We start from the raw sequence: 23,258 nt of genomic DNA on the forward strand, positions 1-23,258 counted from the left end.
TATTAGCCTTTAGACCTGCTACAAACTCTGCATGAGATATCATTTGTGTTAGACCTTTCTTGTGTTATAAATGCACTTTTTCTACATTAGAATCCACCTCCTGCTTGGGACCAAAAGCAGTTTAATCAATCTCACACCTAATCCCAGCCTAATTCTCTCCTCCTCTTACAGAGAGCCATTCACCACAGGGTGGGCAGAGACAGATGTAGCTGCTCCACAGTCATTACTAAGCACATGTTAACTGAGACGGACCTGCCAAGGAGCCTACTGTTGTTCGGGACAATCGACCCTTCCTCTTAGATTTCCTATAATTGCGCATCAGTCGTCTTTTATACTCTCCTTGTTATGACGAAATGACAAAGTAATTTTGCAGAAGCTTTTGTTTGCAGAAAGTCTACCCGATGTTTTCTTTCCACACAGAATCAATAGTTGGCTTCCTTTTGCATACACACCGTACACTTTGAATGGCATACAGATAACACATTGCAATCTTTGAGAACAGGAACAAGAGCTTGTGACAATGGCAGCTCAGTGAGACTGTATTTATTTCCAGCTGTGCTTTGATCCTAATGCTTATGTACATTCGCTGATAAACTCACTGTGTAGGCTATTTTTAAGCAAGTTAAATGTCTACAATGTAAACCAGCTTTAACGTACAATATGTAGAATTTATAAGGTTTACATTAATAGTCCCTTAAAGGTATAGTATGTAGAATTTCATGACAATGTTTACATTCAAATTAATCAAAAAAAATGTTATATACATATATTTTGTTGAGTGCTTATTACCTCAAATATTTCCATCAGTTATCAAAGCCAGAGAAATCCATAATTTTATAGTTGTAACGGGACGTGTCTTGTCGACCAGCTTACTTTAGCATGCTAGTAGGTTAAAAAGTATTGTCTTTTTTTTTTTTTTTTTTTTTACCGTAAACACAAAGTATAGATCAGGCTGGTGGGAATGTCATTAGTTTAGCTTTTATTTGGTCATAAATCAGCGTTTTATGTTCCATGTCTTCCATGTTCCTGGGGCACAATATTTCCCAAATCAATATCCTCTTAATGTTACATCACAGTGACCTTCAACGGATTATCTCAGTGATAGTTTTACTAAGGTCAGATTTTCAAGATAGTCGCCCTTGGTTAATTTTATGGAATCCCTGCATTAAAGTTAGAGTTCTTAAATTGAAACATTGATATCTCCACAGTGGCTGAGTGGATTTTTACTATTCAAACTGCATGTGAAACATCCATCTCAACGTATTCCTTAGCCATTAGTATTGCAGAGAGAGCGTATACCATAATCTTGCAGTCTTTGTGAATTAAGTACCCTAGGAACATTAAAACCCCGAAAAGAGATTGCCCTAAACTTAAGTAGAGGACACATTTAATGTTGACTCGAAAAGATGTTTGGAAAGTTAAGAGATCACCAAAGTTGTAGCAATTCATCCTGATGGAGGCGTTTATTTCTGCGCCAGGCTTCATGGTGATGGCTACAAGTTAAGAAACCCAAATCAAGGTGTCAAATATAAACCTGGTGCGGCCAGAGCAAGAGTCAAAGTAAAGTAGGATTCATCTAATTGAACCACAAACGACAAATCAGTACTTGAATATTGCAGTCTGAATGTTCTCCAAAAATTAAAAACATTTCTGTTTACAGAAGCAGTACTAAGAAGGCAGTTATGTTTCAAATATTTGTAATACAACAGTTGGTTAAAGGAGGAATTTAAATCTTTGTATAGACACTTTTCATGTTTAAATTGTCAATATTGAATAACTCATTGAAGTGAAGGTGATGACTATTTGAGGTGTTTGCAGCAGCTGACTTACAGCAGACATAGAGGCATGTTGTGTCAGATTTCAAGCTTGCATGGCATGACTGACTTATTCGGTCTGCTGAGCGCTGTCTATTCAAAGACACGGTTAGTTTAACAAAACAAGCAGAGACAAGAGCAAGAACCTGGGTTGTTTCTGGTCATGGTGAAATGTAAAATGAAATCGAATAAAACCCCATCTTTCGATTCGCTGCAGGAACTCAACCCTCTACAGTGGATTCAGTCAATGTCATTTAAATGCAGCCAAAAGACAACAGAGAACAGTTGTTTGTGCATGAAAGTTTCATTTGATCTGCGAGCACTCTGGTCGGTTTGAGAAGAAAGCCCACAATTCACAAGGGGCAGCGTGATCCTTGACGGCAACAATGAAAGTTTGCTGTCAGATTTGTTTTTCAGCGGGAGAGGTGAACTTTTGTGGCCTTTACATTGCACTGTGTCTAAATTGTCCTTTTCAAAATAAAAGCTGAGGCATTATGCTACCCTTCAGTGGTGTCAGAGAGTGGGACTGGAACCTGACACAGTGGGCTTGTTTGAAAGAAGAACAGAATGGACTCTAAATTTATAATGAGAGAGAAATAAAGAAAGATGGATTAAAGGGAAACAGAAAGACAAAATAATAAACAACAAGAAAGAAAAACAAAAATCAAAAGAAGAAGGATCTGCATCTTAGAAAGCATGGAGGGTCTTTAAGCTTTTATAGCATTATCATACAGTTTAGTTCTGTCCTATTTGCCTTAAGGCAGTAAATGCAAAACAACACACATAATCTTTACAGTTCAGTGTCACCCTGCATTTTCTGGAGCCACAATAACAGAAGAATAAGGTTATTTCTGTTACTGCTGAATGGAATTAGGGAACGCGCACTCTCTCCTGACAGCCGATCAAATTATGTGTTGAAAATGTACAATGACAAATGGAACCAGAGGAGGTGAAGCCTTGGAAGTTGTTTACATAATGTGCCCTTTATGCGACTGATGCATTCGTAAAGACTTGGATGAATCAGCTTCCCTGACACACTTCTTTACACTATGCTAACCTTTGCCCCTAAGGTTGGAGAAGCCAGCTGTTTACCTGTAATACAAAACAACATATTTACTATGCTCTCCGTATCCAGAGACTGGTGGAGCTCTCACAACCAAGATACATTTGTTCATGTACATTGTTCTGAAGCATGAGGCCTTGGGCTGCGTTTAAGGAGGCATCTGCCATAATGCACTAGCAGCAAATTGCTGACACAGCAGCTCTGCAAAACAATCTATCACACACATTCTCCCCTATTTTAAATCTCCAGAAAAGAGTGTCTTGGTTTAGCAATCAAGCTTCTAATCAGTTTGTGCATGAATTCCTTTTTAAACATTTTCATTCTGACATTTCTGTAATTATTCGGAAAGGGGATATAAATGAACAAGAGAGTCTCTACAATTTCTGAAAGAATCCAAAACTCCCATTCTCCTATAGACAGTCACATTATAAATGGCACTACATGGGAATACACAGACCGAGTGCTATTAGCATAGATCAAATGAGTGCCATTCTAGAGTCACAATCAATCACCAAATCGTATTGACTGAGACAGCTTAAGTGCATCAGCCAATGCGTTTTATACTCGTATCATGTTTAAAGACTGTATGATTAAGGAAGTGCTTTAAAAAAAAAAAAAACATCTCAATACATCTTGCAACCATGTGATTTGAATGTTGAAATAAAACACAATAATACAGATCCGTCCCGTTGAGGTTTATTTTTTTCTGGCACTGGTAACAACAGGTTTACTGCCTGGTTGATAAGGCAAGCAGTTAAGTATAGACATTTATTGAGCATTTATTTCCTTTTGGATTTAAAAAAAAAGATGGTTAACATGCTCCTAAATCTTGTCAAACCCAAAATCTGTGCCAAACATGAATGTTTACATGTTCTTATATTTGCAGACATGCTGGTGCTTTCAAGCAGACCTTCATCACCATTCGTTGGTTCGATTGAATCACTTGATTAGCGACTGAAAAGATGGAAACACCTCAGTTGTCTTGGTTTGTATAGCTTTAACTGAAACAATTTGTCAAAAAAAGAAAATAAATGAGAACAACTTAAGTTCTTTTTGAGCCCATACAGTTTTATGGCATTAATAAAAATATTAACCACTATGCATCAAATCTACAGTAATAAATATACATGAAGGAGAAGTAGGTGTTTCTGGCCAACCATAAAGTTCACCAATGTGACAAATGTAATGAAAGGAAAATTCTTATTGAAGGGATGTCACAGCTTTGTACTTACTGCCCTTTTCATGCAAAATGCACACTGAGAGCTGAGAAGAGAAGACAGGAAGGCTTTGACAGGATCACACTGGGAACCTGATCCGAGCTCCTGTGCTGTAGGGTTACATAATCTCACTTCCACTGTTTGATTACCGCTGATCTGACAGCGAGTGTTGGAAGCAATATAATGTTCAAATCACATCCGTGCTCATGAAAGTTTAGCAATAATGGGAGAAGTAGGACCAGAGATTTAAGTGCAGTTTCTGAACAGTAAACTATGCACCCTGTAAATATATTTGATATAAGACAATTATTCATTGAAAAGCCATAAAAAAAATGATCTGTATCAGAGCTTCACAATGTTCTGCAACAAAGAAAATCTGAAGCTTCTTTTTAAATCTGAATTTAAATGCAGCACCCCATCAGCCCACTTCAACATACTGTATAAATATGCAATATATTTTTAATGCACTGCATTTTCTTCCCTAATTACTTTCAGTTAATAGTAAGTTAAACAACCTGACCAACATATTATGTATTGTAAATGTATGTAAGAAAATCTGTTTTAATGCACTTTTTTTGTTTGTGGGTAAAAAACAGACTGAATGAAAAAATTACAAAAATGAAAGAAGACAAAGGACACACATTTTCAAAAATTCCAAAACAATTCTGCTATATTTAAATCTGATACTGAGGCATAGAAAACATGAAGTAAGGTGAATTTCAATGTTAGATGTTAGATTTGGAGAAAAAGTTTGGAATATATTTCCCTAGCAGTGTGCAGCATACAGCTTAAACCGCTTCACCATGGTTTGATGTTATTCTGGGAGCAGTCATTACATTTAGGAATATTCACTTAAGTTTATTTTAGAAGTGGTTGCCCTTTACTCATTCTTAAAATACTCCAAGTCCAGCTGCTGCAAAATTAATTCATGAACATCCTGCCAATGCTATATCTTTTTTTTCTTTATTCTTTTTTCTTTTGATTAGACGTCTCTAGCGTGTATGCACCCACACTCACTGCACTTGACTGACATCTCCTGACTCTCCTGTAAACTCTGTTGTAAAAGTATTTTAGCTCTAGAGAGGTACGCTGCCTGCAAAAATCCTCAGGATATTCTCCAACAAAACATTAAGCGGAAAAAATTCTAATCATATAAAGCAACTGAAAGCGCCTCTGTAGGTTTTAAATGCTGGTATTGATCTTCTGTAGTTTTTTGGCATCGAGAGTAGTATGTCCTTTAGGCCTAAACCAAGTCTCAAAAGTGTGCTTATAAAGAGATGGCATCAATGTCTTCCTAATGATTGATTTTGTTGATTATTCTCTGATCAGTTCAAAATTTCAATCAAACATTTTTGTAAACATTTCTTGGCTCTAGTACTGAAGTAATTTCTCAAATAGCCACCAACAACTTGTGAAATTCAACTGAGTGTCCTGATTACATTTATCTAAGGCAACATGTAAAATGACTTATAACCACAGACATAAAATTATATAATGTAAGTAAAACTGAGTGAATGGCTTTAGCTGTTTCTCCTTATACAGCACAAGTTCAAATTCAAAATTCACTATCTGTGCCAACTCAGATTTGCAGAGCGTAGTCTACTTCTCTCTAGGCAGCATTGTGGGTCACTGTTAGTACTGCTCCAAGGCAGGCTCCACGGGTATTTTGACTGTTATGTGATGAGGATCCTAATTAGCTGCTACATTCCTTAATTAAACAAGTGCAGAGTTAAACAGTTTAGCACAAGCTCAAATGCCAATGGTGCTGACTTTGTAGCACCTAATTTAGCAGACTAAAAAAAGCTATTTGTGTGAGTCTGGTATCCAATTTTGCTCATGGATGGTGTCTTGTTTAACTGAGCCTTCGTGCATTAGACATCAGTTCCCCCTCACATGGATTGCTATTTAAAGCTATGAGGATTGAGATGTTGATATATCAAGAGATGGTTAACAAGACAGCCAGTCACACAGACAAACAGCTAGTCAATAACAATAAAGCTAGACAGACAGGAAACTAGCTAGTGAGATAAAAAAAAGTTAGGTCAACAGAAAACAAGTGAGAGCATAAGCAGGGCGGGAAGAAAATCAGAGAGAGAGGGCAAACTAGTAATTCAGACAGTGAGCTAACAAGCGCTTACAAAGAAAGCAGGTAGACAGCTAGACAATGAGAAACACAAAAATCAAAGAACTAGCTAGAAAGAAGAGTTTGCTAATCAGATAGAGAGCAAGCTATTAGACACCCAACTGGTCAGAAACAAAGCAGGACAGTTTGTCAGAGAGATAGTAATTATGTAGTAATTAAGATAGTATCATAGAGACTCAGACTGTGTGCTAACTGGTCATACAACCGCCTAGTGGAAGAGAATGCTAGCAAGATAGCTAGTCAAACAGATAGACAGTTGGCAATTATAAAGACACATTTATCAAAAAATTAGCTAGTAACAAAGACAGACATCAAGCTTGTCAGATATAAAACCAGCAAGACAGCAGTTTGTGAAGAAAAAAAGGAGATAAAAGAGCAAGTAAAAGAGTGTGAGCTAACTATTCTGAAAAATCAGAAGAGGAGCAAGCAGCAAGTTGAAATAAATAAGAAAGCTTAACAGACAGGCATTCCTGACTAGCTGTTTACAGATAGCTAGCATACTAACAAAATTACACAGCAAGACATCGGGTCACACAAACAGAGTTTTAAATAGCTAGTCAAATAGACTACAGAGGTACATCCAGGATTGCTCTGCTGTGTTTCTGTGAAACGTGGCTCAGAGACAGGATTCCAGATGAAGCCATAACACCAGCAGGCTACACGCTCTTCAGAGCCATGAAGAGTCTGGAGAAGCTGGTTCTACATTCCATAAACTCTGTGGTTCCAGGCACTGTAAGACCCCCTACAGTTTGCTTACCGCCCCAACAGATCAGTGGACGACGGGGTGGCCCTTGCACTCCACTCCACACTGGAACACCTGGACAGTAATAACACAGACGTAGCCTACACCTGCTCTTTTTGGATAACAGCTCTGCATTTAACACCATTAGGCAAATGAATCTGACTGGAAAGCTGGCAGACCTTCGAGTACCGACAACAACCTGCAATCCTGGACTTCCTCATAGACAGACCGCAGGTGGTGAGGATGGGAAAAAAGGTCTCTGCTGACCTCACAGCCAGCACAGGAACCCCCCTGGGCTCCTGCCTCAGCCCAAAACTCTTCTCACTGTATAGATGACTGTGCCTCCACCCAGGACAATAAAAGCATCATCATCAAATGTGCCAACGACACAACCATCCTTGGCCTCATCAGGGGGAGGGATGAGTCCTCTTACAGGCAGCTTGTCCCCAAAATCACTGTCTTTGGAGACGACAATGACCTTGTTCTCAACATAGTTACAAAAAAATGGAGTTAATTCTGGACGTTTATATTGCTCTTCTATTTTTTATACTTTTTTACTCTGTGAGAAATTCACAAAAAATCCAATGCACCTGTACTGTTCTGTACTTGTGCAAATTGCAATAAACATCTAATCTAATCTAAATAGAAACAAAGTAAGCAAAACAACTGTCTCAGACAGAGGGTGAGAGAGCTAGCTGGTTACAGGAAGCTTGATATGAAGCAAAAAGTCAGACAGACAATAACCTTGTTTGCTAGTCAGACAGAAATAAAGATGGAGACAGCTAGTCTGGAAGAAAGAGCTCTCTAGTTACAGAAGATAAATAATTAGCACCAAATTCAGTAAGACATATAGCTAGTCACAGACAACTAGTCAGAAAGAAAGAAAGTTAGGAAGAGAGCTAGTCGGGCAGACAGCGAGCTAGTCAAAGACAGCCGGTTAGACAGAAATAAAGATAACACTGCGTGTCAGACAGACAGCTAGCTCTACTCACAGCGTGCCAGAGAGAAAGACAGCTAGTCAGACAGACAAATGCTCTTCCAAGGTGGGATTTTCATTGATCCAACGCAATGCTGACAGTGCAGTTTTTTTACAGAGTTCCAATGTCATGAACAAATCCAAGGGCACATCAGGTAAATGGGAAACAACACGTCACATAGCCTACATTCACAACAAGCTCTGAGTACAGTCCAAATTGTCAGGTGAAAACCTGGTTGGAGTAAGCTGGTCGCTGTATTCCCTTTAGGGTTTCTTTAATGTAGGCTACACTATCAACTTCCGATTCCTTGTGCTGAAAAAATAAAACAGATTACTCCATTTTCTGGGTTGCACTCCTTCCTTGTTCCAAAAAAAGATTAGCCAGCAGTGGCAAAGTATCATCTAAAAGAAGCCAGTTCAGCGATATAATCTTCTCATCTTTCTGCCCTTGTACTTTCTTGCCAATCTCGGCTCTATCAGCCCTTAGCCTTTTGCCAAATGTGGGTCAGGAAAGGTCTGGTCCACAGGGGCATCGTGGTGAGAATAAAGAAACAGAAATAGAGAACATCTGAGAAGATAAATGGTTGGGACACATCCTCATTTCTCTGGTGCCACAAATGAGCCAATTAGGCTCAGACTTGTCTCTTCATGTATGCTATCAATGCATGTACATGCAGTATGCAGCAATCAAATCATGCTTAGCTGTACAATCTCTGAACTTTGATTTAATTTTTAACGATTTGCATTACAGATTGTGTGTATGTGTGGGAGTGGTGATGTTCTTTCATTCTGGCTCCAATTCAGAGTATTCTATTCAGCTTTACATCTGTGAAAGTCTGTGCACACTCCCTCAACATTGGAGATGGTTTAGGAGCATTTGCATTTGAATGGATGAGCTGAGATCATCTTACATACCAATGACATGTTTATGGGACACATTTTGACAATTAACCGCTCTCTTTCGTCCACACTCACCGTAGTCGCTCTCGTAAAAGATGATGAACTTATGCCAGTGCAGTTCTGAGACGAGGGTGAGCAGGACTTCATTGATTCGAACAGGTGGACGGGCAGCCAAGGTGTAGCTCTCTCCATCTGGGCTGGGGTTGAACTGGCAGGCAGTGCGGGGACCTCCATCCCCATTTCTCTGGATGAATAGGTGGGGAATGTGCATTGCATCCGTCAGAGACTGCAGAGCACTTGCAGCGGCACAGCCCGTGGATGTGACAAGAGCGAGGATCCCCTGGTTCATCAACTCGCATGCTGGACAAAGGACATAAAAATAGGGGGAATGTGAATGAAGCAAAAGGAGTACAGAAGAAAGAATACAAGGCAAGAAAAGAGGAGGCATATAAGGATATAAAGAAAATCATGATGAGGACAGAAGTTTAAAGGGAAGGTTCAAGAATTCATAATGTTAATATGTGTATCCTGTTTTGGATTACATCTGAGAACAGATTGGAAGAAGGAGGAAGTTCACAAAATGTTATGATAATGTGAAGATTAGGGATTCATGGGGTGCATCCCCTAATCCTTGCCCCCTATAAAACTACTTAAGGAAACACTCACTTAAAACATTGGATAAATTAAAGAGCAACATGAGTCGGTAAGGTATGCTAAGTGACAGCACATTGCAAATGAAGGAGAGGAAATGTTCAAAAATGAAAATCTGGAATATGTAAGCTACAAACAGGTAAAAGAATGGCTTCTGAAGTCTCAGCTAAATACTGTGCCGCCCCTCCTTTGCTCTTTCTCTCTCTTCCATGTAGACATGCTATAAATCTGTAAACCCGCACAGATTAAGTCTGCAGACACATGCTTGTAATGTCTGCAATGGGTCTTAACTTCCAAGCGTTTTTATTTACACGTTCTTTAAGGATTTATTTGTTTTAGATCCTCTTAGCGGGCACTCAGCAGCCCGCTGGGACAAAAAGCCCAATATCTTTTAAAGATGAAAATGCCATCCTTGACATTATTAATGCATCCAAAATTGACAAGAAAAGCTGTTCTGTCTAAGTAGCGATGAATATTTAATGACAGTGGGTAGACTTGAGGTTGCTGTGATCTGACATATTAGGCATTCATTATTATGCTCTTCAAATAATGACTGCTGATCAATGAACTGAGAAGATGATTTATACAATCAGAACCACAATATGTTAAGTATACTAAAGATAGCTGAGATAACTGGACATCTTATCAGTGTTATTCACAAGAAACAACATGTATTCTTAGCCAATATTACTTTAAAAGCTTGTTTTTTTCTGATATTTCAAGGTTTTAAAACTTAATTCACAAATGTTGACCCTTAAAACCCCTGACATGACTTTTTGTGGAGTAAAACTACTAATTCAAATCTTAGGATGCAAAACACTCAAATAGGCATCAGCGAGATTGAGAAAGTTACACAGGCTGAATTTTAAATGAAGAATATTGACCTTGAATTCAATTTTAAACCCTATTTCTGTTAAGAGCTGCATAAATATCTACAACATGGATTGTCTAATTGTGCATGTGACGTGGGAAAGGCAAAGACAAACTCTGCATTCAAGTCTTCACAACAGGACTCAGGACTAATTTCAGCATAAACAGCTGAGCATATTGTACAAAACAGCAATTAAATGTTCTCCTCCTGCATTTCATAATTCAGTCTAATTATATAGTCAGCTTCAATGTCTGCAAAATCAAGCACAAAGCTGCAGCACTGCAGTCCAAGACCACATTATTTCATACAAATCCTTCAGACTGAGCCTGTTGAGATACACAGCGAGGACTGCACAGCATGACAGTATCATACAGGTAGGATGCCATTTATGTTAAATCCACCATGCTACCAGAGGAGGTGTGAAGGAGAAGATGACAAAAAAAAGGAGAGTGGTTTAGGAGGGAGGTCTGAGACGGAGAGGGAGCAGGGGAAGGATGATAAGAGGGGGTGTTGAATGGAGCCATACTGGCAAAGGGTTGTGTATGTGTAGGTGTATGTGTGAGAATGTATGGCATGGGGGGGAGGACTATTAATGTGACAAATGACGGTTTCATCTGCTGACTGCAAGCGCAGGACTACATTAAGGCTCTGTAAATCATGAGCAGAGGGGCAACTAAATAACATACTGAGGAGGAGCGGGGGAGAGTAGGAACAGACTGCAGTATGAGGGACTGACTGTAGCTGTTTTAAAGAGTACAGAACAGAAGGAAAGAGTGCAAGAGATATTATTTGTAGCTTTTTGGATGAATGCTCAGGAAAGTGTAAGAAAGAATGTTCTTCTTCAGAGTGGAGAGTGTCACAGTTTTTCTCTATCTGTCTTTGTGGATGTGTGTGTGTGCGTGAGTCTGTGTGTGTGTGTGTGTGTGAAGACAAGAAGAGGGTTACATGGACGCTGATATGCAGTGCAATATGGCACTTTGCAGACATTCCTAAGTGCAACATGAAAAGCTAATACTCTGCAGCAGGAAGTCATGTGATTGACAGCTAAACAAATCTAGAGCACGCTTTAACACTGATTCAATGTGTAAATGTGTGAGTCGGTAACAATAGAATATGCACTGAGAACAGAGACAGTCTGTTCCTGACAGTCACTGATTTATTTCAAGACAACAATTTTCACAATATAACCTTTACAAGCCTGAACAATGATTTTTTTCTGTTTCGATACCATTTAGAGACACTGTAGAATGATAATATTAGAGCAGTCAAACATCATCTCCTTTTTGAATTTACTCTTTAAACTGACTTGTTTAGTTTGTTTTTGGACTATTGAATGGAAAAACAAAAACATATCAAGATACCACTATAGACTCAATGGACACATTTTCTTAGAGCACATCAGTTGACACATTTTTCAGTTGAATTGAATAAATAATAGAATTTAGATTTTTTTGTAAAAATTCATGATAATGTATCAAATGTCAGGCTGCTTTGTTTTGTGCAGTACTGGTGTGCTAATGTATAAAAAAAATACAGCAGTACCCCATCTGTCATATATTTGACCCCATCTAACTATATTTTTCACCTTCATTGGTTCTCAAAGAACACTGGTTCATATAGTAACCTTTTTTACCCTCTTTTGATTTGTAGCCACAACCTCCTATTGTTCTGCCATCTTTAGCAGGCTGTGGCTAAAGTGCATTTGCAGCCATTTTGGCTTCAAAATGGACACCCCAGGAACCATTACAGCAGACACCCCACTGACAGGAGGCAGAAGTACTCCAGTCATTGGCAGAGATGATAATGGTGGAATAATGACTCCTAAATGTTTCCCCTCAAGTGGACAGAGGCCATCAGTCATTTCCTGCTAGTTAGCCGACAGCAAATGTCAGCATACAACAGCAGCCTTATACGCACACCTTCAAATAAGTTCTTCCTTTGCCAGGATTTAGCAAATGAAGGTTCCTATTGAACCTCAATAAGTCTGTGTGTTGTGATAAATTCATGAACTGTGTGTGCTGACCGAAATGGATTCATGGATTTTACAAGGGTCAAGTCTACTGTCGTTGAATCATTTCTGCTAGAGATGCTTGTTAGAGCTGATTTTTTCGGAAAGAGAGATTTATTAATCCATCCAAACCCACTGTGGTCACTTTCCTCTCATTAATGTTTCAGTTGATGTATGCATGATGAATTCAGTAGAGGCAGATTAATTTTTAAACACATGTGATCACCACTGCATATCTTTAAAAATCTAATGCAATTACCATTACAATGAGATCCTGTGAACGTTGCTTAACTGTCAGCAAATTGAGGGAACAAAAATATATTAAGCCAACTGTAAGACACTTCTTTCATAAACTCCTGATTAAATAGTAACAGAGGACATCTACTATTAAATTAGGGCTGTTCAACAAAAGCACCCATTATTTTTTCTGCTGAAGTCCTGACTTAATCAGACAAGTGCTGTGCTGCAATGATGGTCATGTGAGAGGGAAAACATCAAAAGCCTCATACTAAAAGGAGACGTTACAAGTTTGTGCCATCACAAAATCAGTTTTTCTGTGAAAACCCGATGTGATCAGTGCATTGCTCTTATTTTACAAATGTCTTTTGAAGGGTTGAGACGAGCCACCATGCCACTGTTCTAGTGAATATTGCATAAATTGGGTCTGTCTCTGTGATTTCACAGTTTAAATAAGAAAGTCTCATTTAGTTTGCTCTGACTCAGAGCACAATCCCAGGATTCAAAGGAGAGAGACAAATGCTTCGATACTGTCATCGCCACTCAACCCCGCAGTGACAACAGTGTAACTCTGATCTAATTGAGACGGCTTATAATACATGATTCAGAATGAAACGTTGTCTGTTTGGTATCATCAGACGCAGTGTGAAAAGGCCTTGACTGTATTATAATCCGGCTTGCTATTTTTAGAGTAAGCACCTACTTATTCCCTCTAAATAACAGATCATGGGGAAAAAAAACAAGGGTTCTAATTAGATTCTATAAGAGTTTGGAGGAAAGCCAATCGCAGTTTAAACATCAAATTCACAAAATGAGACATCAGAAGAAGAAATCAATGCAAATTGAACACTGTCAAACAATTGAGCTCGAATTGTGTCAAAGTGGCGGAAAGCAAAAATGGCAAAGCAATTAAATGTACCATACATTAACATTTGTACCATGTGCACATTTTTACCCTTTCACCACAAATTACTGATTACAAAAAAGACTCTGAGATTGAAAAGCTCAGACGCTAAATTGCTCTCTGATGGTTTTTAAGCATTAAGCTGAGATATCTGGCACAAAGTTTTTTTTTAATATGTTTTACTTAGTGGGAGATTCACAAGAGCTTTAAATGATCCATATCACCCTCAGCAAAGAGGAGACTGGAAATTGCGTAATTTTCTCGTTATGAATGGGCCCTTGCACTCTGCTTTTGGCAGTTTCCCGCAGCATAATAGCTCTTCACACCACAGCGAGGAGAGAGATGGGAGAGATCTGTATTATATGGCAGCTGGACCACAGCTTAGTTCAACATTTAAGTGTACAGCAACACTGTCCTTCCTGCAGGATGAATCGTCTCCCCATCGCTCTCTCTCACTCGCTCGCTCAACCCCACCTCGCTCTCTTCTTTTAGGAAGATAAACATTCCCCGTGCCCGCATGCCTGCTGTCAGACTAAGATAAGGGTTCATATCCCCGTCAATACTATTGATGCTAAGGCTGCACATGTCATCTGAACTGTGAAGGAGTGTTTTACTGCTTTAAATTATACCCTCCAGACACCTGACGGGTAGAAATAGTCTTAAAACAGTAGATACTGTTTATATACACGCAGTGGATACAATATCAGGGTGTGTAAAACGCAGCACAAACCAATGCTCAGCACAAAAAAATACCTTATGTGACACTAGTGCATCTATATTCTGTTTAGTCCACATGGGGGGCAGGAACACCTCAGAATACGATTTGAAATAACACCACCACAAACCTCTGAGAGATCTGTATCTCTCTGAGGCCGACAACAAAATGTTTCCCTAAACGCTTCAGAAGTTATTTCACATTGCAGTGCAGTGTTTCAGGTGTATAACCTCTGCACATGAGAGCTGCCAGAGCCTAAAAAACAGATACGAGAAATGTTATTTATAGTGATGAATGGATAACAAGGTGAATAGGTCAGTGTTAGACAATTAAATAGATTGCTCTTAACTGAATCTATTTTAATAGCCATGTCACTGCGGCTGAACTAAACTGAAAACGTTTCTATTTCCTAAATTATAAGTCAAGTCCACGGCGGCCATGTTGCCGTGATGTCAAGCGCAGGGGTGGAACAGGGGGGAAGTGCATGTTAGGGATAATGTACAGTAAGCAGGTTGTTATCATGGACTAGAAGACAGGGGTGAGCAGAACTAGTCTCACCTTGAAGCAGTTCCTCCGTGATTACAACCCGCTCACTTTACATCATCCTGTTTATGACATGGCTACTTATTTAATAAAACAAAGTTTGACACAAAATATGGATTTAGAAACTGTTTTATTGCTTTCTGAATACCTGTTACCTTATTCCCTCTGCTAAACAGGTCATCTGTCAGAATCTACATTCAGAGCTGATTCAATCAATCAATCAATCAATCAATTTTCATTTGTATAGCATCAATTCATAACAAATTGTATCTAAATTCACTTCACAAAAAGAGCTGGTATAGAATGTACTCTTTGTTGTATTAAAGAGCATCCATAGCCACTGTTAACTCTGTAGACTTCTTAAAATGAGCCCAACTAGCTTTTAATCACATGACACTAAACATTTCAACTGATGAGGAAGGGAGACAAGGTGATCAGATCGGCAATAATCAGCGCCTGACTGAGTTTTTCTGCCTAATGACTGTCGGAGTGTGTTGACATTTTCTCCTCCATTCCCCAGTCTTTAAAACAGCACCATATCTCTTGTTGTGTGTTTACTTCATATGCCAATTTCAGTTTTGCAGATTTCTCTTTCATAGTCTGCAGTTTCTGGGGTCTGGATTGATTTGATAACAGTTTGTCATCCAGAGTCTATGATTAGAGCCCCATCCCTAGAAACGGCCTGCTCTTCATGGCTCGTGCCTCTAAACAACATTCTTCCATTGAGGGATAGCCGACCGTTTCTAACCATACTTGGCCAATCAGAATTTTTTTTTGAACAAAACCAATTAATACATTTTAATAAATTGATGCAGTGAATTTAAACAGGCCAGTTACATTCTTCTCAGGTTTACACAAGCAAATGTATTAGTTTGATAGCTGACTTAATTAATAACGCTGACAGTGATGTTAGGGTTCTTCTGAATTCAAGTTCCCTCACCAAAAACACAGTGTTTACAGTACTTACATTCATCTGCGGGTTTATAAGCCTCAGTCAAGTTTCTGTATCCTCTTTCTTATTGTTTTAGGATACTGGCAAATACATCAGCTTATCTGTTGATTGGAGAGAAGGCACTACACTGCATGGACGATACAGTTATGTGAAAATAACAGTAGAGCTCGAAGGGAGATCTGCACAGATTACGTGACGTTGTTAGCAGGAAATAGATCCAGCAAGATTGATCTCTGGCTTACTTAAATACGATCAAGATAAGCTTAAACATCTAGAATCAATATATGCCTTTCCTTTATCTGTGATTGTCAAACGTAAACGTTAACTACAAAGTGGCTGAATGCTAAGGTTAGCAGTCTCCTGATTGTTTTTTTCTGAAAATATGGCGCAATGTCTCTGTTTTCAGAGTAGTTTCTTACATATCGGGAAGCTTGGAAACAGTTGCTCAGATTTGCGGCCTGGAGCACAACAATAAGAAACAATAACAACTTCTACGCTTTCCACCCTGAGCCTGACGTCAATAATACGTCAATATGGCTGCCATGGGAATATGGTCTGTAGGAGCAAAATTATAGCTTATTTTATGCATTTTATATAACAGAACATACTGTCTTTAAGTACAGTCTTATTTCATTCTGAAAACATTGTTATCTGACTGCACTACACACAGACTATAGTGCCACAGCAGAAGAACTGATTGCTCATGTTCTCCCTGTGAAAGCTTAACAAATGTTCATAATAGTCATATAGATTAAAGCTTTGTAGCTGGCAAAGGCATAGACATTGTCTGTGCCTTTTTTTATACTCTAAGGCTTTGTGTTGCAGCAGCTGCACCAGAAGCTAGAATCAATCAAAGAAATAGTGTCTTGAACATCAAAAGGGTGTATGGATTGACAATGAGACCCTGTTTGTTCTGTAGTGCCTTTATGTTTCCCCCACCTGGGTCCCTATGTTAAATATACTTCTGAGAGCTGTCTCGTATTACTCCATGGCATTGGATTTGACAAAAGAATATATCTGCTGTGTCATGAGAATTGCGTGCTCTTGGATATGGATTTTTTGACTTCTGTTGCCTGAGGGACGCCACAGAAAGAAGGCCTGTAATCTAAATCTGTGAAGCCTAGAGGAGAAGCTTGACCCAATGCAACAGAATCTTATATATTCTGTAAATAAGATAAAGAAACAAAACAAAAACACATTTGTTCTACTGGGGAGATGTACCCAAAGATCTGACTCACTGACTGCTACTTGACACTGAAACTGATGCCACCAGACAATGAAATAAACAACTACACCAAAATCTGATACAACTGGCTGCCATGTCTTCTGGCACCAGTTTCAACTGTTGAACAATCGGTAGTGACTTAACCCCTTTTCCCCGAAGCGCTTAGTTTGTTGTCATGGGTGAGGGGTCTCACCCTGTGACAGGATTGTCATTTTAATTCTTTATAAATGTGATGTGGCAAAAGGCGGATCTTTATGAATACAACAAAACTCTCAAACTACCAAACACTACAGTCAGGTACAATACAATACTCAAAACAGAACCAAAGCTGTGGATATGTTCAGTCTTCAATTTTGTACAAAGGAACATCCAGAGTCTTTCCCTCCAACCTGATCAAATACATTTTCAACACCATCAATAGGCCTACATGTCCCGTCTCTGTACTTCTTTGCATTTATTTATTGTTATTCTTATTGTGTTAAGTCCGTTCGTGATTTATCTTATATACATCAATGTTAAGCAAATATCTACAATGTTTGTATATTGAAGTATGGTTCCATACATTTTAAAAAGAAAAAATATTGTACCTCTTATGCCATCATCAACAAGAAACACTGATTCACATTGAAACTGTGTTAATATAAATCCATTTCATTGAAACTCTACTGCATTGTGTTCTATCTCTCCACTCCCTCTATCTTTTTTCAGTGTGATTTCAACTCTGTCCCTCGTCTCTCATCGCTGTTACTTCTAGCAATAATAAGGGCATTCTAACGTTCATAACATAGTCTTCAGCGCACAATAATATATATATTTTCTACCTTGTTCAGGCCTGATTAGCCTTCTTACATTAGCACGCAGCAGTGCCTGTTGGGAAGAGGTACTCCACTGGCAGCGCTGCGCTGAATGTTGAAGCAGGTAAACAGGGAGCCCAGTTTTTATATGGCAGACACGTGTTTGGGTTTTGTGATGATTGATTTGGATGGTGTTATCGAGAAAGATTGGCTAGCATTGTCAGAGGATAATCATGACTCACTCAGCACTGTGACAGCGTCAGGCTGCCTCTTGCTCGTCTGCTGGAATTAGGAAACATCTCACGCTCTCTCTTGGTAATGTGTCATTTGCCCTGATATCATCTCTTTCTTTGTCTCTCATAGTCTGTACTATTCTTTCTCTCACTGGGTTTTTTCTTCTGGTCTGATCCCTTCGTGTTTGCCTCCCTCTTGTCATCCTGAATTCATCCTGAATTGACAATCACAACCTGCCCTTGTCTTTTCTCACCAATATGCATCTCGAACAACACCAACAACGTGCATGATAAATAGTTAATGAACTAAGTTCATTCAGGGATGCTCTCTGTCTTTGTGCTACACTTGTAGAATCAGAGGACCAAGGTTAGAAGTTTTAAAAACCTGATTTTTAATCATCTTAGAGATCTTCGAGGTCTTGTTCCCTCCCAACAGATTTTAAAAAATCAATTAATCAGCGTCTTGCTGCTCCTAAAAGGACTAATGAGACCAAGTTAACAGATATAATTGAAAGCCAGTGGTTGCTTCAACCAAGCTTAAGCTTTTTTTAACTGAAAGAGAAAAATGGAATAACAAATGTCAGTCTGAAGTGCTCCCTTTCATAGTCAGACACTTGTTCTTTTATTCCCCTGACAGGGCGAACATGACGCTCATGTGATAATAGTGTAAAGAGGTAGTTCAGGGTTCAGGACTATAACCTCTTTAAGTGCCCGAGTGATTTATAGTTCTCCCCTGACATCTCACAGATATACGTTTTTAAATTCTTATAGGCTCAATCTGTCTTCTGCAGCTGATTTTACAGTCACAAAAAGTGCACCATTTGCAGCTACGCTGAAATGCAGTTCCATACATCTTGTGGAATAAGTGAACGTTTGCTCTTTGCACGTCAAGAAGACGTAACCACAATCAGAGTTACACCAAATGCTGCAGAGCTTGTACCTTAAGAAGTATCATGTTACAAAATACTTCCTGGTAGACATTTAATGCACTTTTTAGTGTTTACATATTTGCAGCATTGCAACTTATCAATCATTTAGCTGTGTTGTATCTCCATTTCAATGAAGAAAACTACAGTATTACAGAGGAGGAGGATTTTTTCCTCTTCAGAATAAAGATTTTGCTAGTAATGGGATGGAATAAGCCTACATTATAGTAAAGCGTACAGCCAAGAAACTCTCTCTCAATGTTAGCTGATGTTGTTTTCATTTACAGTTCACATAAACTTAGGTACAGTCATTCCACTTGAAAGGAAAATTCTCATTTCTTTCCAAAGCCCTAGACTTATCCTCCACTGGAGAAACATTGATTTCACCATTTCAGTGGCTTATGTGAGGCTAGCGTTGGTAATCCACTGCATGAAGACTGTAGCCTCTACAGTATGTTGGCCGTAATACTACAAACAGCCCCGCTGAGGCTCATGTTGGCAGCACGGATCAAAGCCACCTGCTCCCACAGCTTGAACAAAGCTGGACATGTGGTCATCTGCAGGCCTGATGGCAGATAGGTGTTCACCTACTTCACAGAGTTATTCATCCAAATCCACCTCCTCCATTCAGTGAGACCTGACTGACAGGAAGAAAAACACATTATTCTTAAGTGTTAAATCAGAGTGATGGGTTAAGTTACTATGTTGCGGATTAATTCTGCTGATTTAAGCAATACATAAATGCAATGTCATGCAGTTTAAAGGCACATGACCTGTGTAATGTAGCTTTTGGCACTGGAACTGGAGAGTCAGGAACTAACCTAGAACCCTCCCTTTCAATGCTTAAAGGCACATGACCGAATTATTGTGAGGTCTTGAGTTGAAGCAGGCACATATGGAATGGATGTCCTTTGCTTTTTAAACCCAACAAGTTGGAGTAACAGAATCAATGATCTAAATGAATTAACTTGTCAGTGAAGTAATTTTTTCAACTCTACTGACAATCTAAAAATGGAAACATCATAACTCATTAGCTACAATTGGACAGCAGCTAACCTTCAAATTCAACCAATCCCAAGCTAACCTATTTTGTAGTGTAACATTTCACAACAGGAACAGTAATGTTAGCTTGCGGTTGTCAAACACTTGAAGAGCTAGCTAGCTAACTATACTGTTAGCTAAGAATTTATGCTATTCCTTGGGTATGTGAAACACTGTTAACTTCACTAAGATTGCAGGTATCTAACAGCAGCTAATGGTTAGTCCTGTTGTTTTAACGCTCCAGATTTTAACTATCAATTATCTTCACGTTTGTAAATCATTCGGGAAGTGGTCATATAATGAAATATTGTCAGATTTCTGTCAGTACCATTTATTTACTGAGAAGATACTTTATAGTAAATGAGATTTCCACTCAAGTGGGTCAAATCAGACACAAGAAAAGTCCCCATGTAAATGCTGTGAATGGAATGCCTATTGCTCCATTCTTACAGATGTCTTGGAGACTTATATATTTCTTAGCCACAAGAGCTTATGACCTAATAATGTAAAATGTACTGTCCTCAGAAAAAAAGATTTGTTAACATTCAGTATTTAATGCACCTATGTTCCTAAGAAAAAGAATAGCAAAGCTGATGTTTTTATCATTTTTAAATGTCATATTCATGTTCACAACAGGCAGTGTCCTCCTTTTCTGTCTGTCCCCATGTGCCCCACCTGTTGATCAGGGGAATAGTGTGGCACCATTGGTAAGACTGCAGCACTATAGAGCTTCACATGTGTGCTACCAGAGGAACCATTCAAGAGTGAGTCTTATTTTTGTTTGTATTTTGTATTGAAACGCTCTAGACTCAACAGGCAGGAACCACAATTTAAGAAAGGTAAGCATTAATGAAATTGCAATTAAGACTATTAAGGTCTTTAGATGAGGGTAATGGTGTGGACAAAAGTAAACAAACAGATGTGAGGCAGATGGGAGACTATTTGTTAAACCTGTTCTCACTTAGGCTTTTTTTTTTTTACTTTCTAAGCGAGTCATTTAGAATTAATGAAGTGAACTTTGCATTGATGAAGTTATTAATGCAGAAGATGCAAAGTGTCTCTCCTCTCTCCCCTGGAAGGGATGATAATCAGTATTCGTTGTCTGTTGTCAGTTTGTTTTTCATTCAGAGCAGCAGAATCTGAAACAAGCGCTTTTCATTACAGACATTGACATGCAATAGCCGTACAAAATATAATTTTACTTTTACTGGTTTGCTGTCATAAACAGCCAGCAGCTTATCCATCATCCATTTGTCATTCAGAGTGAAAAGTCTAATTTGATATATTTATAAATCCAGTTGGTTTTATATTAATTAATTGAAAATATGATATTATTGCACTCTAACTTGTGAAACAGTTAAGAGAATAGTAGCTTCTAAGTTTGTGATAAATATGTAAGACTTCTGGTGGTAAAAGTCTGCTATCCTTTCACTCACATCTCAAACACATTACCCTTTACTGCTTCATAATGAGCCTGTGCTTTCAAGAAGCACATCAAGAGCTGAAGCTTTAATAACTGAACACAAATTGACTTGAGACGGAAAATGTACCATTCAGAACAATTCAATTGCACATAAAGGTGATGGTTCTTTCTTTTGAAGAAGGTCGGACTTTTCCCGAGTGATCCGCTCACTCCTTAACGTACGCACTGTCCTGCTGAAAAACAAATTAGCTCATTATCCTTGTAAGGATGGGCACATAGGAGCAGTACGCGTGACGAGCCAACCCTTCGGATGTGCCAAGCTGAAAATGTCAACATACTACCTTGAGAGTGCACATTAAACTCAGGCGGTAATGGCTGTCACAAGACAGATCCCCATTATCAAGTCCATTAAGGCACCACACTCCTTCCCAACAATGAATGAGAGAAAAAAACAGCCAACAAGCAGCAGGATTGTGAAGTTCAAAATGAGCATCTGTGGATAAATGCCAAGGTGACACCCTGCTGCAAACAACACACATTTCCCAGTTCATTAAAAATCTACTGTGGCATACAAGTTAAAACATACATGTGTGGAAGCCTATTACCAGATTGCCATGTGACACACAATATGTAATTTTATAAGATTGAGAACATCTTGTCAAATGCAGAGTGCAATGGTGTTTTAGCATCTCTCTCACCATAGCCGTTTTTCACATATGCACTCCGGATAATATCTAGGTATTTACAGGAGGACTTCTACGGAGATTCTGCCGAACTAGCCGTTCACATATGCTCCTCACAGCGGGGGACTTTCCCTGTCAGAGGGGAGGGCGCGAGGGGGATTTCCCGACGTAAGACGTGACGTAAATAAACAACGTGGAAGTAGCGGCCGTAGCAACAGAGTCCGCTACACGACGTTATAATGAGAATATTTGCCTTTATATCAATGCTATGTGTAATCCAATGGAATGACAACATCCACAAAAGAGTGGAGAACAACATACTGACGAACAGAAAACATAATGCAGACGTTTAATTACGTGCACGGAGATCGTAGTGGTCGCGGGCAGACACTTTAGCCGGTCACTATATAAACGTCATTCTCTTCCTATTGGCTCAAATTGAAAATCTCCAGAGTATATTCGGCCGCGTTCAGACATCAGCTCCTCCGGATTATCTGCCGAAAAAATACTAGGGGTCTGGCAGGATAAACTCCGGGTAATATCGGAGTAAAAAATGTGGCTGTTGCGTTCACACATACAGCTCCTCCTGGAAATCTCCGGAGTTTTTCAGGAGATTTCCGTATGTGTGAAAAGGGTTCATGTCTCTCCTGTACTGCTAAGCGTCATCAGTCACATGCAACAAAACCACTCCTAAAGGAAGGGATTTATGCTAATTTGAATGTGGATTATCCATCAGTCTTGATGGTTAATGTAGTCAATAGAAGCACTTAATTCCTCTTTTTTGTGCTATATTGATGAAGAAAGCTGAGTTCTCCTGCAGAAAGACATACCAGCAGTACCTTGATGTAGCAGGATGCACTTCATCCCAGCCACAGCTAGCTACCATGGCCCCCCTTGACTGCAATTGCGAACGTGCGTTCTGGCTAAAATATATTGGCTTAATACCTGAGTCAGCCAAAATCCTTTAAAATATATCCTGTCCATAACTGCCCCAGCACTCATATTTTGGGTCGTCGTTTTTGCTGCTCCTAGCATAATTTGGTCACCAGTTTGCAATACAAGCAAAGGCAGCGACTGGAAATTCAAGATAAACAGTTTGCAGTTCTTCTGGGCCATCAACTACATCAAATGCCAGCACTGGTGCAAGAAGAACAACAGATTTTGCAGCTGCATTGAACTGCTCCCCAGAGACACTAA

General features: G+C 39.1%; 1 protein-coding gene across 3 annotated transcripts in view; it reads right to left on the bottom strand.

The window, feature by feature from the left end:
• The window catches only part of grid1a (glutamate receptor, ionotropic, delta 1a), a 234,337-nt gene that overhangs the window by 89,597 nt on the left and 121,482 nt on the right, over positions 1-23,258 (bottom strand). For all 3 annotated transcript variants that reach the window (XM_061040061.1, XM_061040062.1, XM_061040060.1), the window contains one exon: positions 8,931-9,215. In XM_061040061.1, the coding sequence (XP_060896044.1) occupies positions 8,931-9,215 (285 nt within the window). The remainder of the gene's footprint in view (positions 1-8,930; positions 9,216-23,258) is intronic.

This window comes from Labrus mixtus, chromosome 6 (genome assembly GCF_963584025.1).
Source record: "Labrus mixtus chromosome 6, fLabMix1.1, whole genome shotgun sequence".
Classification (NCBI taxonomy): Eukaryota; Metazoa; Chordata; class Actinopteri; order Labriformes; family Labridae; genus Labrus; species Labrus mixtus.